Source organism: Pelophylax lessonae (assembly GCF_965119305.1).
Source record: "Pelophylax lessonae genome assembly, chromosome: 4".
Lineage (NCBI taxonomy): Eukaryota > Metazoa > Chordata > Amphibia > Anura > Ranidae > Pelophylax > Pelophylax lessonae.
In genome coordinates this window covers 498,629,136-498,643,500 of record NC_138771.1, presented here as the reverse complement: position 1 = coordinate 498,643,500, position 14,365 = coordinate 498,629,136, and the positions used below count along the sequence as shown (strand labels likewise).

General features: G+C 42.3%; 1 protein-coding gene across 1 annotated transcript in view; it reads left to right on the top strand.

The window, feature by feature from the left end:
- B4GALNT3 (beta-1,4-N-acetyl-galactosaminyltransferase 3) overlaps positions 1–14,365 on the top strand; it is a 143,423-nt gene that overhangs the window by 118,141 nt on the left and 10,917 nt on the right. Inside the window, exons 12-15 of the mRNA XM_082255454.1 lie at positions 5,545–5,645; positions 6,443–6,504; positions 6,756–8,520; positions 9,147–9,448. Coding sequence (XP_082111580.1) covers positions 5,545–5,645; positions 6,443–6,504; positions 6,756–8,520; positions 9,147–9,448 — 2,230 coding nt within the window. The remainder of the gene's footprint in view (positions 1–5,544; positions 5,646–6,442; positions 6,505–6,755; positions 8,521–9,146; positions 9,449–14,365) is intronic.

Below are 14,365 nucleotides of genomic sequence, written 5' to 3'. Positions count from 1 at the left end.
ATGCTGCCTTGACGCCAGCCGACGCTAGCCAGTGCTCACTGATGCTTAGAACACACTGTAACTTGACAGAAGTGATGAATCCTCGACTCTATGTCCAGAAGACTCAAGACTGTGGAGCATAGAACTACTGACACAGCTGCAATGCAAAGTCTCTGACCACTCTCCCCAGCCTGAAACTGGCTGGAGGTGGCGTGCTGTGAATTACTGTATAGCTGCAACTCTCAACTAGTACTCTGTAAAATTCAGGGCCCAAACCGCTGGCGCCCCCTTTATACTTTTAGCTCTTCAGGGTCCACTGACTATGTACCCCCTTTACTACTTCAGGGTCCTCAACCTAGGTACCCCTTTTACAGCTAGCTGACACTGGATCCCAGAACCTGCTCCGCAGTGGTCTCCTCTAACTCTTCAGGCAGACCCCCAGGGGCAGTCCTCAATACTCATGACCTGTGTAGGCTTTCCTGGGACTGGACCCCTCTCGCTCTCCACTGGTTCTTGGCACACTGGATCCCCTCAGCTCAACTCAGCACTCTCTGGATTCTCAGGCGACATCCCGAGACATCGACTTCCTCAGACAGGAGGAGAGACAGCCATTCTCTTCTCCCGCCAAAGATGTGGTGTCACGCGTTTCCCCCAAACTTATACCCACTCCCAGAATCCTTTGCAGCATATTCTGCCTTCTGGGGTAGTTACAGGCTTGGATGTGTCCCCTGATTGGGTTTCCTCCACTGCCCTATCAGAAGCCTCTAATAGAGCCAGTGGGGATACTCCCCTCTCAGGAGACACTCTTGGAAACCATGACAACCCACCTAGCAAAAAGAAACATGGCCCTGCTGTTAGGCAGACAAGGCCCACTATGCATTTACCTAGCACCTACCTGTAGGGTGCTACATAAGAATGAAAAACAACCCATGAATGGGCCAGATAGATCCATATGGTAGGTTCATCTGTCCCAAGTACATAAATGTTGCTTACCAGGGCTGGGGTATATCCACACCTACGGACCGCAAGATCAATATTCAATAAGGAAATGTAGCCTACAAACCTGTGTCTGCACCAGCATATATGTAGTCTGTAAATGTCAATTGGTCCTCCCCCTTCCACGCCTCCCGCCCCCCACATCCGCCCGCCAAATCGCCCGGGAACTGGGCATGCGGGGGATGTTCCTGTAAATGCGGACCATCACTTCCGGTACAGCGACCGGAAGTGACGCAGCCGTGCACTACAGACAGACAAATATAATACGGTGTTCAGCGCCACATAGAGGCAAACCGAGGAGCAGCAACAAGAGCGCCTCCACAAGGGGGGCGCCATCCAGACTACACAGCCTCGGCAATCCGCCCCATCCAAAAGTCACACAAACAGCACGGACAGGGTCAACACCCGAAAAAAGGAAGCATACAAATTACATACCAGAATCATATGCCAGTAATCAGACCACAAAAAACAAAGCAAAGAAGGAGGGAGATGACAATTAAAGCCCTCTCATCCCAAAATAAAGCAGGGTACCTCACCTAAGTCGAATACTAGAACCCCTAATTCTTTGGAAGAAGGGGAAAAAAAGTTATCAAAAGAAAAAGATATAAAACTGGTGCAAAACTGCACACAGATGAGCCAGTCAATTTGTTACATAATGCTAGGCAAGCAAAAATTCACAGGAAAATGATCCAATGCACAAAAAGTCCTCACGACAAAAATAAAAATAAAAGATTTTAAATAAAAATAAAATTATTATTTTGTATTTTATAATGACCATCTGTCTATATAATCAATGTTAAGGTGTATAAAATATCTTACATTTCTTCACTTTTTTGATATATTCCACAAAAACATATCACATCGAAAAAAATAACCAGTCCTTTCTTAAAAATCTCAACTTCATTTTACAAGTCAATCTGCAACCAGAAAAAAATAAAAGAATTAAAAAGCTTTTTAAAAGAAAAAGGGGGCAAAAAGGGGAGAGAAGAATAAGGAGGAGGAAAGAAAATAAAAAAATAAAAAAAAGTAATATATATGGGCTGTTACAGAAATAAATGAAAATTAAGGATCTGTCAGGGGAAGTCCAACCTGACCGCTGGATATAACATATCCAGCAGGGGTGGCTGGAAAGCACTTCAATAGGTGCTAGCCACCCAGGAAGGGAGCAAAGCTCAGTTGCTCATTCAATCCTGGGAGGGTGCACGCATTCAGATTGAAGATCCAACGTGCCTCACGTTGTAAGATGATTTTATCAAAGGGTCCTCCTCGGGGACTGGGGTGGATCCTTTCAAGTGCAAAGAATCTAAAGTTTTGGAATTTGTCTTGCTATCCGGCTTTCTAAATTACCACCTGTAGTGTATGATACATGGTCCCGGATCCTCTCCCTGAAATGACGTTTCGTCTTATCGACATAAAATGCCGGACATGTGCATTTCCATAAATAATCAATCCCAATCATTTGACATGATACAAAATGTCTTGCAACAAATTTCTTCCCATTGGGAAGAGTTTGTTGTGACTTGTCTGCAATGTATGTGCAGTATCCGCAATGACCTCATGAGAAGGTACCAAGAGGGAGCCTCTCACATGGGTCTATCTTTTTTCCTCTTTGATAATGGCTAGCTGTAACCTTATCTTTTATGGATCTGTTTCTTTTATATGTAACGCTCGGTCTATTGTCCACAAACTCACTGAGGATATCGTCCTCGGTGAGTAGGTGCCAATGTTTGGTCAAAATGTTTCTAATCTGGTTGGATTGTGCACAATATTTCGTAATCAACCTGGTTTTATTAAAGGGGGTATCTTTTTCTCCCTGAAATAAAAGTAAATCTCGCAGGCTGTCCTTGGCTCTTTTATATGCTCTCTTAGTGCTCTTTTTACTATAACCTCTCTGCATAAATCTCAACTGTAAGTCCTGTGCCTGAGTTTCAAACATCTCGTCCTCAGAGCAATTCCTCCGAATTCTACAATATTGCCCTACTGGGATTCCTTTGATGACATGTTTCGGGTGTCTGCTGTCAGCATGAAGTAAAGAATTAGTTGATGTAGGTTTTCTGAACAGAGTTGTGGCCAAGATATTTTTGGATCTCTATAAATTTCGAGATCAAGGAATGGAATTTTAAAATGATCAAATGTGTAAGTGAAATGTAAATTAAAGGTGTTCGTATTTAGGGCTAAGATGAACTCTTTCAATACCTCCAGTGGACCCGACCATATTACAAAAATGTCATCTATGTAGCGTCTCCAAAATTCAATGTGGGGCATAAAATGAGGCAGAGATTCAGCAGAGAAGAGCCAGCGTTCCCACCCCCCCAGGTACGGGTTAGCGTACGATGGGGCACATTTAGTCTCCATCGCCACTCCCTGTACCTGGAAGTAGTGGGAACAAGCACATTGTGCGTCAAAATAAAGAAGAGTAGATCAAGTAGATCAAGTACGAACTTGTTCAAGTTCCTTTGATCCAAACCTCTTTCATTGAGGAAGGTTTCAATGATCTCAATGCCTCGTATGTGGGGTATGTTGGAATAAAGAGCCTCCACATCAATTGATACCAGATATGTTTCATTGGAAATCTCAATTCTCTCTAAGAATGAATAAAATGAATACAATATTTCTAGGACATAACATGAATCACTCAAGAATATAATGAATACAATAAGACATCAAATCTCTGTATGCTCACAATCTTTAAATATATCACAATTCAATGAAACATCTGCGTATTTGTAGGCTCGACGCGTTTCATGGACCTACGTCCATTCATCAGGAGCTTGAATGTAAATTATATGTCTAAAAATGAGAATATGAGTTATAATAATATACTTGTATAAAATCATGAACTATAATGGGGGATATAATGGAATGAACACTACCTTAAGCAGTGTCATAGATCCACATGCAATCCAGTATAGGAAAAAGAGACCGAAGCCAATCCAGGAAATGCCCATTTCAGGGGGTCCTCACACATTCACTATTTCATCTTACCTTGGCACTGTCTTTGTGATATATCACGGTTTGGAATTCCCATGTGATACATTTCAATCTATTGGCACTGATCAGTGGTTACACCACTTTCCTACACCCTTTTCTCTTTTCTTCTCACCCCCCACACAACATTACTTACACTCCATTTTCCTGGAATATCTAACATACAGGATCTATGATTAAACAGCCGTGGCTACTAGATCGATAGGATGATGTGATGTCATAACATTCTTGGACTTGATTTTATATGAAGGGTAAGATACGTATTGTGTCGCTTTTCACAAATTCCTGTGTGTTTTTTTTACTTTGGTTTCCCTTCCTTCCCCCGTTCTACCTGGCTTGAAGTCCTCCTCCCCTTTGATCCAATGCACACTCGACTTCCTCACCTTCTTTCCCCCTCCACCTTCCCCCTTTTTTTTTTTCTCTCGCTCTCTTCTTCCCTTCCCGTTTATGTCCTTATATTTTATATGTTTATGAACAGTCCACTCTTGACCTTTTCTTCAACTTCTGTAAATTGAGTTGTATACGTTTAAGTATAAATACGGATGTACTGTGATGTATTGCTGTTTTCTAATATATGTATACTGCTATTTGCCCTAGATATTACAATACTGTACACATTTTTTTGAAATATACTTGCTGGATCCTGATGAAGCTGCCATAGCAAAACACGTTGATCCATCAGTGAACCTGGATGCACAACTCCCCTTCGGAGAGATGTGCTAAATTATGTTCAATAACTGTGATTATCCCTGTTTTTAGATTGATAACTAATAAAATGTTGATATTTTTATATATTTGTGTATATATTTGAATATGTGGCACAATTAAATCCCCTGCCGTCCAGACATGCTTGTTTATTCCCTTTCTATTCCACTTCCCCCTATCCTATGATCACCTGCATGTCTGGGCTTACTGTATTCTTCAGTTTCTGTATTGCGTGCCTTGCAAAATCCTGATTAAAGGAGGTCAAGAAGGTTGTTATGAGGTGGTAGCTCATGTAGTTGTAGACTATGTATTCTAGGAGTTTGACCCATCTCAGATTGTAAGGATTGGTGGAGTCCAGCAAGGGCTTTTTAAGACTCGTGCATGTTTTATAGGGTTGGGGTAATGCCTGCGTGCTCATAATTTTTTACCTTTTTCAGTGTTTAGCATTACACATCCTACCATGTTTTGGGTGCCATAGGGACAGGTATTTATTACAGATACTTATATAGCACAGTGCTTTACATCAATATTGTACAATTACATCAGTCCCTGCCCTAAGGGAGCTTACAATCTAAGGTCCCAAACTCACATTCTTACATGAAGCATGAAGTGCTCTAGAATTTCCTGGTGCCAGTAGAAAGAGAGATTGAAGGTGTGAGTTAAAGAGTGTAGGATAGAGCAAGAGGGTGGCTGTAATAGTTTTGAGGGTATGGAGTCCAGGCATTAGAAAAACGCTCAGAAACTCCTCTATGGTAAAAGGGTTAAAAGACAGAAGAACTGAATGTGGAAGTTGAACTCTTTAACGTGCATATCTAAAAAACATTAAAAAGGCTATAGTTCCCCTTTAACACTATCATCATCCCCTCATGTATTCAGGTCCGTCTAAGTTATGTTTTCCCCAATGACTACACCCGGCTCAGCCACATGGAAAAGGATAATGAGTGCATGTACCAGGAGAACACAAGATTTTCCAGCAGGTAGGACAAACCACTTCTACACTCTGTGATATCAGCTTGTATGTGAAGAAACTTAAATAAAATGGAATGATAGTCCAAAAAGGATACACATTTAAAATAAAAAAAAGTTAGGATTTACTAAATGCAACCGATGGAATTTGAAAACCACTAATATGATCTAACACTATCACAAATTGGTGCCTTTATCCCCCACCATCCACTACACATACTGATTGGCAACTAAAGTGGAGGAGTAAATTGGAAAGGCTTCTGTATTATGGGAGATGGGTTTTTTCTATTGATGAAATCTACACCAGCCCATGACTAGTTGAGGAGGAAGAGAAGTTTCCATACTTACAACCAGGATTTAGATCCTAGATTTAGGTTTAGATCCTCACATGTACAGTTGATTGTGATTAGCGCTATAGGATACAATAAAAGTAATTTCTTTCTCAAAGAAAGGGATGTAGTATTCCTAAAATGATAAACAGGTAAGGATAACATAAGTGTACTTGGAAGTGCAGTCCCTGTAGATCTAAGGGGGACATGCAAGGAAAATAAAATACAGCATTTTTGCTTGCACATGATTGGATGATCAAAATCAGCAGAGCTTCCCCTAATTTCAGATCTTCCCCTCAGATCTACAGCGACTGCACTTCCAAGTGCACTTGCAGTGCACTTGTAGTGCACAGTGGATTTGCCTTTAGTAAATCAACTCCAATGTGTCAGTAATCTTTACTAATAATACTGTAACAATTATACTCTAGGGATATTAAATCATTTCCAGTATGGTAATCGTTGTCTTTATTATTCTTTAGATTGAAATATAACAAATATATGAAGGTCGAACATCCAAAATCCAGATCCAGTGATCATCCTGGTATGTATCATGTATTTTTTTAAGCAACCAATTAAAATTTGTATAGGTGTTGTCTGACTTTTGTGTTTTGGCATTACCATAAAAAAAGGGAATTTGGGCTACAAATTCCTTTTTTTTTTAAAAAAAACCAGCAGTTACCTTCCTCTGTCCTTTCTTCTTTCTTTCTTTCCTTCCTTCCTATTAGGCAAGATTAAGGAGTATGTTCTTAGTACAGCAAATTACACAACTGCTTTCTTTATCCTCTTGAATAGGTTGGTCAGATGACTATAACCCATCTGATTTCCAGTATGTGGACACAGATTATCAGATGGTGGACAAAGGCGATCAGGAAGACAGGCAGGAGCCGAGCGAAGATGAAATAATTAAACAGAGAAAGCTTTTCCTTGTTTCTGAGGCTAAGGAAGAAGGACAGCTAAGGCCCCTGATACCTGAAATTGTTCAGAACAAAGCACTTTCTCTCTCCAACAATTTAAACACAGCTAATAAAAATAATTCAGGCTTGATTCTTTCAAATCGTGATTACAGTCAACTACCCAAACTAGAGAGGCAGAGCCAAAATACCCTGACTCCTCATGGTGCGAAACCCCATAAGTATAAACACCAAAATCTTGCGAAAGTAAAACATGACTACAACCAGCGTGAAAAAATTTCAGACGTTCAGGAGAGAAACTGGAAAAAAAGGAACAAAAAAACACAAAAAGAAGCTACAAAGTCATTAAATAATGGTCTGAACAGCGTACCACACCCTGTTAGACAAAGAATGACATCTGTGATGGATGCTTCACTATTAAATAAAACAAGCTTGGCTTACAAGGGGGGTTACCAAAAGGTGACACAAAATGGTAGCAAGGGTAACCCTAAGAATCCTAACAGGGAAGAATCTCAAATAAAAAACAGTAGGCAATATACAAATGATAATGACCAAGGACTTAAAATGGGGATGGTAAACAAGGAAGGTTCTCGGCAGCAGGATAATTTAGTTGAAGAGACAAGACAAAGAGATATTGTTAACAGGTGGAAGAAGCAAGTCAAAGCTAAACTTGCTGGGAACCAGAGCACTGAACCCCAGCCTACTGGAAACGTTTATGATAATAAGATTACAAAATCTGAGATCTATCAGGGGAAGCTGCATGACTCTGGAAAGGATGTAAGAAGAAAGCAAAGACCTGAATTTGATCAGGAGAAAATGGAATGGCCTAGTAGACCCGAGAGGACTCATTCTAATGGGCGACTAAAACAAGAATCTCAAAATAAACATCTTCATAGGAATAAAACACAAGAGTTTCAAGATATTAAAAGTAGAAGGCAAGACCTCCTAGTAGTCAAGAGAAGACATCGTGTTTTAACCACAATTAGCAAGCAGGAAATTGAAAGTTACAGAAATGGACAAGGATCTCCTTTGGTTGCTAACGCAAGAGAGCCGGGCCCTGAAAATAAAAATGTAAAAAGCCAAAACAATGGAGCAGTTGTGGATAAGAAAATGAATGAGGGGGGAGGGAAAGATGAAGGAGAGCTCGGTGAGCCAGTTCTTGGTGGCTTTAATCAAAAAAAGTACAAAAAGCCAAAAGAACACGGAGTAGCTCTGGATCTTGGTGACAGAAAACAAAGTCCGGAATTGGATAATGGTGACCAAAAACAAAATGACGGTGAAAAGCAAGATCCCTCATGGAAAACAAATAATAGACTGCTACTTCCTGTTCCAAATGTGGGGAGACCAACTGAAGGAAATCAGGACCGCAGCAATCAAAACCCACAGGAGGAAGATGGAGAAGCCCAATACCAGGAAAATAATGACGAAGATGAAGACAATGACCAAGAGCTTGAGTACCCCTTTGTATTTGAAAAGCCTGTTTTCTGGAACCAGACTTTCCATGTGGGTCAAACAGACTTTCAGGTGGTGAGGTCAGAATACATTGACCTTCAGTGCAACACTTCAGGAAACCTACAGCTGAAAGAGAATGAAGCTTTAAGCATAGTTGGGGCTTTCATGAAACGGCTGAACCAGTGGCATCGAGGGTGAGCACTTGGGGCATGTACCAGATCAGCTTTATGAAAAAAGTGTACAAGAGGGAGGAGAGGATTGCAAAGCATTAAGATGGGACTATATAGAAAATTGATTAATGTAAATAAAGCAAATATACAATTGTAGAGCTAAGCCAGCTATAAAAAAGTGACAACACTGTTTCACAAAATTAGATCTTTACTTCTGTCTGTCTTGATAACCATTGTAAAACTTTTACAGCTGTTACCAGAACAGAAGTTAAAGGGAAAAATTCTGATGGAGGCATCTGTTCCAGTGCGAACTGACTAAGCAGAGATTTCCTTTCATTTTTGAAAGACTTTCTTTAAATTTATTTTGTGTCTACAAAAGAGGAAATGGGGGCACAAATCTCCCCAATGGGACGAAGACAGGAAATAGAAAAAAAAAAGACATGGCTGGGTTTTCGTGGTTTTAATGCTTTTCAATTCCTGATGGTATGTAAGGGCACAGTCAAAGGCCAACTCCTAAAAGCCCTACTTAATTTTAAAAAGAGTGCTGGCCATCTGGATCACTTGAATATCCACAGTAAGAAAATAGAAAGGCTTGAGGTTTGTTGCCATGTTAGGTGTCACCTAAATAACATTTTCTTTTTTCTTGGCAGAATGTACAAACTACAGCGCATTATCAACATTGAAAAACGCTTGGACTATGTTAGAGGGAGCCGCTATTTCCTAGAACTTGAACTCTCTGATAGGTCTAATCGCATCCTAAGATTTTCTCAGTATGTGTTTGCCCCAAATTGGACTGGGCTGACTCAGGAAGAGCGGGAACAAGAAAGAAACATGAGGAATATGATGTGGGGGCCAAGTCGGAGACTGATGGCAAGCGAGAAGCTGCCAGAACTGTGCTGGCCGACAGGGCTGGCCTGGAACCCCCGAGCTATGGTGTACGTTATAGTACCAGGTGAGGTGGTTAACTTAAATGCATTTTGTGACTTAAATGCCAGCCAAATAATTTTTTTTGTAAATTCTCTTTATTAAACATTTAAGTGTATAAAAAATATAGGGGTATTGCTGCGCTAAAAACATCAATAACAGATGCAATTACAATAATACAAAATGCATGTAAAATACTATAAAAAGTCGCAAGGACTACAATCACATAGATTACATACAGCTGCCAACACCTGATCTTAAATTAGGATATAAGGTCATGGGATAACATGTAACAAATATGGTGTAGCGCTCGTATGATTAAAATTGAACTACACAGTCCAAATGAATACTCTTAAAATCAATCTATTGGAAATCCAGTCCATCCAAGAAAGATGTGCTCCCCGTAGTATATGTCACACTTTCACCATCCTGAAGTCCAGTGCATATAGACCACCACCAATAGAGAGAAATGGCCCCTTACCGCAATACAATGATCCCCGCCACAGAGATCATTTACAGCCTGTGTTAGAAATCAGATGAACCATGCAGATGATAGCCCAGCTCACAGCGATATCCACATCAGCTCCGCTCGGTATGAATGCATGTATAAAGAAAGGGGACAACTCCCATAGTGAAGCACAGTAACTGATTTATTGATGCAAGGACCAAAAAAGTGGCAACTCACATTTAGAAGGAGATAGTAAGACGTTTATCTCTGGGGAGCAATCCCGGGACCTGGTTCCCAACCAAGAAAATGGCCGCCGTGTCCCCTCGTGTGTCCCAGCGTGGCGTGCCGCAGGCTCCTCCTACGCGTTTCGTCAGCAGATGACGTCGTCAAGGGGTGTGGCCTGTGGTAAACCATCCATACTTATATGCTGAGCGAGGCGGAAGGGGCGGAACATCAGATCATCGACCCGAATCCTGGAAGCTGAACAAATGCGTTCCAGCGACCGGAACTAGCGGGTCAGGATCACTAAAGTCCGGGACCAGATGCCAGTAACTTACGTACCAGCACCCCGGACATCAAACAAATGGTACTAGTGTGTCAATTAAGACTGGTCAATCACAAATATGGGGACCCCAAGATCGCCGTATAACAACATATCTCGGTAATCCCATAAATGCGAGACTCTAATCCATATTTCAGGACCGATGGCCATGTGAATCTTTTGCTTTCCCACCGGAAAGACATATAAGGCCCTATAGTGTAACCATACACTAAGGTAGAACCACCACACGGGGCACACCATAGGATGCAGCGCCATCCTCCGGTCAGAAACAGGTCCCAATGGAGAACTCCTCCCACACAATGTAAGAAATGCAACTGACATAACAAAATATATAATACATATAAATCAAAAGAAGAAATAAAAGGTTAATATGCATCTCCTATAATTGCAATAAATACAATAGACCCCAAACTGATTAAAAGGTCATAAAAATCCAAAAAAATAGAGCAAAAATGCAAACCATAGTGGCAAACCTCTCAATATTGGGATATCAAATAACATTTACGCATTGTTGATGAAGGAATTGATGTCCCAATCAATATTTAACCCATGAGGGGCATACGTTTTCAGCCGGTAAATCCAGCTGGTCTCCAACTGGGAGACTCCTCTGGTACGATTGCTACCCCTCCAGCTCCCAGAAAATTTGTCTATACCGAGGAAGACAGTACCTTTGGGGTCTCCCCCATGGCAAAGGTCATAATGTCGCGAGACACTATGTTTCGGGAACAATTTGAATATATTTGCCACATGCTCTTGCAGGTGCACATGTAGCATGCGAATTGTACGGCCCACATATTCACGGCCACAAGGGCAACGTAACAAATAAATGACATGTCGCGTGGTACAAGTAATGAACGGCTTGATCTTGAAATTTTGTTGAGTGGCATTCGAAAAAAATGACTCGACTCTCCTCACTTTACAAGCATTGATTTTACAGATGGCACAGCGTCTATATGGGTAAAAACCCCCTCTCTGTTGGAAAAATGAAATGGTTCTAGGAGGATCTATGATGTTAGGGGCTATTTGTAGCCTCAATGGGGGCACACCCCTAAAAATGATCTTAGGGGCTGCTGGCAATACCGGCCCCAAAAGACTGTCATTTTTCAAGATATGCCAATGCTTGCGGATGATTTTCTTGACCGAGAAGTGCTGGATAGAGTATGAGGAAAAGAAGGCATACTCAAAGTCCTTGTTTCCCCCTCGTACCCTCGGTTGCAATAGATCCTCCCTATTACGACTATCGGCTTGTACAAGGGCCCTCTCAAGCTCCTCCTCGTAACCTTTTTCCAAAAATTTGGATTTTAGGGTACTGGCCTCCTGCAGAAAATCAGACCTATTGGAACAATTCCTTTTCAGTCTGAGAAACTGACTGACAGGAACAGACTTAAGCCACGCCACGTGGTGGCAGCTGGATGTGTCAATAAATCCGTTCCTGTCAGTCTCTTTGAAAAATGTGGAAGTTTCCAGGACATTACCCACCACTTTGATCTTAAGATCCAAAAAATGGATCTCAGATCTGCTGCTTTCATGGGTGAGCCTAATGCCCCTGTCATTATTATTGAGCACAGAAATGAATGAGTCAAGGGACTCCATGTCACCATCCCATAGGAGGAGGATGTCATCGATGTACCTCCGCCAGAGGACAACCTCTGGTCTCGGAACGTCACCGATGACATCCTCCTCCCACTTGGCCATGAATAAATTGGCCATACTTGGCGCAAATTTGGCGCCCATGGCCACGCCCTTGTTTTGTCTATAGAATGTGCCCCCAAACCAAAAAAAGTTATGGGCCATGGCATAGTCCAACAAGGTTAAGATGAACTGGCTTTGAAAGTTCAACAGGGTGCCTTGTCTCAAAAAGTACTCGACAGCCTCCCTTCCATGCTGATGTGAGATCACCGTGTATAGTGACGAAACATCAGCAGTGGCTAGAATATAGCTGTCTTTCCACTCTATGTCCTTAAGGATATTAATCACCTGCATAGAGTCTCTCAAAAATGAGGGTGTTTTTGTCACCAAGGGCTGTGAAAAGAAGTCGATGTACTTACCCACCCGGGAGGTGACCGAATCAATGCCACTAATGATTGGCCTCCCGGGTGGGTTCACCGCATCTTTATGCACCTTGGGCAGGTAGTACATAATTGGTACCCTCGGGGCAGACGGTACTAAGAAAGATTTCTCCTTCTTCGTTAGAAGTTTCCGATCAAACCCCTTCTCCACCAGTGCAATGAGCTCCTTTTTATAGGCCACCGTAGGATTACCTCTAAGGGGGACATAAGTGTCACGATCGGACAACAACCTGTCCATCTCCCTATTATAGGCGGAGGTGTCCAAAATAACTATCCCTCCCCCCTTGTCCGCTGGCCTCACGATGATGTCATTCCGCTCTTTTAAGGAGCGCAAAGTCCCGGACTTTAGTGATCCTGACCCGCTAGTTCCGGTCGCTGGAACGCATTTGTTCAGCTTCCGGGGTTCGGGTCGATGATCTGATGTTCCACCCCTTCCGCCTCGCTCAGCATATAAGTATGGATGGTTTACCGCAGGCCACACCCCCTGACGACGTCATCTGCTGACGAAACACGTAGGAGGAGCCTGCGGCACGCCACGCTGGGACACACGAGGGGACACGGCGGCCATTTTCTTGGTTGGGAACCAGGTCCCGGGATTGCTCCCCATGACCTTTTATGACCTTTTAATCAGTTTGGGGTCTATTGTATTTATTGCAATTATAGGAGATGCATATTAACCTTTTATTTCTTCTTTTGATTTATATGTATTATATATTTTGTTATGTCAGTTGCATTTCTTACATTGTGTGGGAGGAGTTCTCCATTGGGACCTGTTTCTGACCGGAGGATGGCGCTGCGTCCTATGGTGTGCCCCGTGTGGTGGTGCTACCTTAGTGTATGGTTACACTATAGGGCCTTATGTGTCTTTCCGGTGGGAAAGCAAAAGATTCACATGGCCATCGGTCCTGAAATATGGATTAGAGTCTCGCATTTATGGGATTACCGAGATATGTTGTTATACAGCGATCTTGGGGTCCCCATATTTGTGATTGACCAGTCTTAATTGACACACTAGTACCATTTGTTTGATGTCCGGGGTGCTGGTACGTAAGTTACTGGCATCTGGTCCCGGACTTTAGTGATCCTGACCCGCTAGTTCCGGTCGCTGGAACGCATTTGTTCAGCTTCCGGGGTTCGGGTCGATGATCTGATGTTCCGCCCCTTCCGCCTCGCTCAGCATATAAGTATGGATGGTTTACCACAGGCCACACCCCCTGACGACGTCATCTGCTGACGAAACGCGTAGGAGGAGCCTGCGGCACGCCACGCTGGGACACACGAGGGGACACGGCGGCCATTTTCTTGGTTGGGAACCAGGTCCCGGGATTGCTCCCCAGAGATAAACGTCTTACTATCTCCTTCTAAATGTGAGTTGCCACTTTTTTAGTCCTTGCATCAATAAATCAGTTACTGTGCTTCACTATGGGAGTTATCCCCTTTCTTTATACATGCATTCATACCGAGTGGAGCTGATGTGGATATCGCTGTGAGCTGGGCTATCATCTGCATGGTTCATCTGATTTCTAACACAGGCTGTAAATGATCTCTGTGGCGGGGATCATTGTATTGCGGTAAGGGGCCATTTCTCTCTATTGGTGGTGGTCTATATGCACTGGACTTCAGGATGGTGAAAGTGTGACATATACTACGGGGAGCACATCTTTCTTGGATGGACTGGATTTCCAATAGATTGATTTTAAGAGTATTCATTTGGACTGTGTAGTTCAATTTTAATCATACGAGCGCTACACCATATTTGTTACATTTAAGTGTATAACACAAAACAAAGCTCTTTGGGTACACCCAGGTTTAGGTAACAACATAAAAAAGTATTACCAACTTAATACAAGAAAACCATTAATCTCT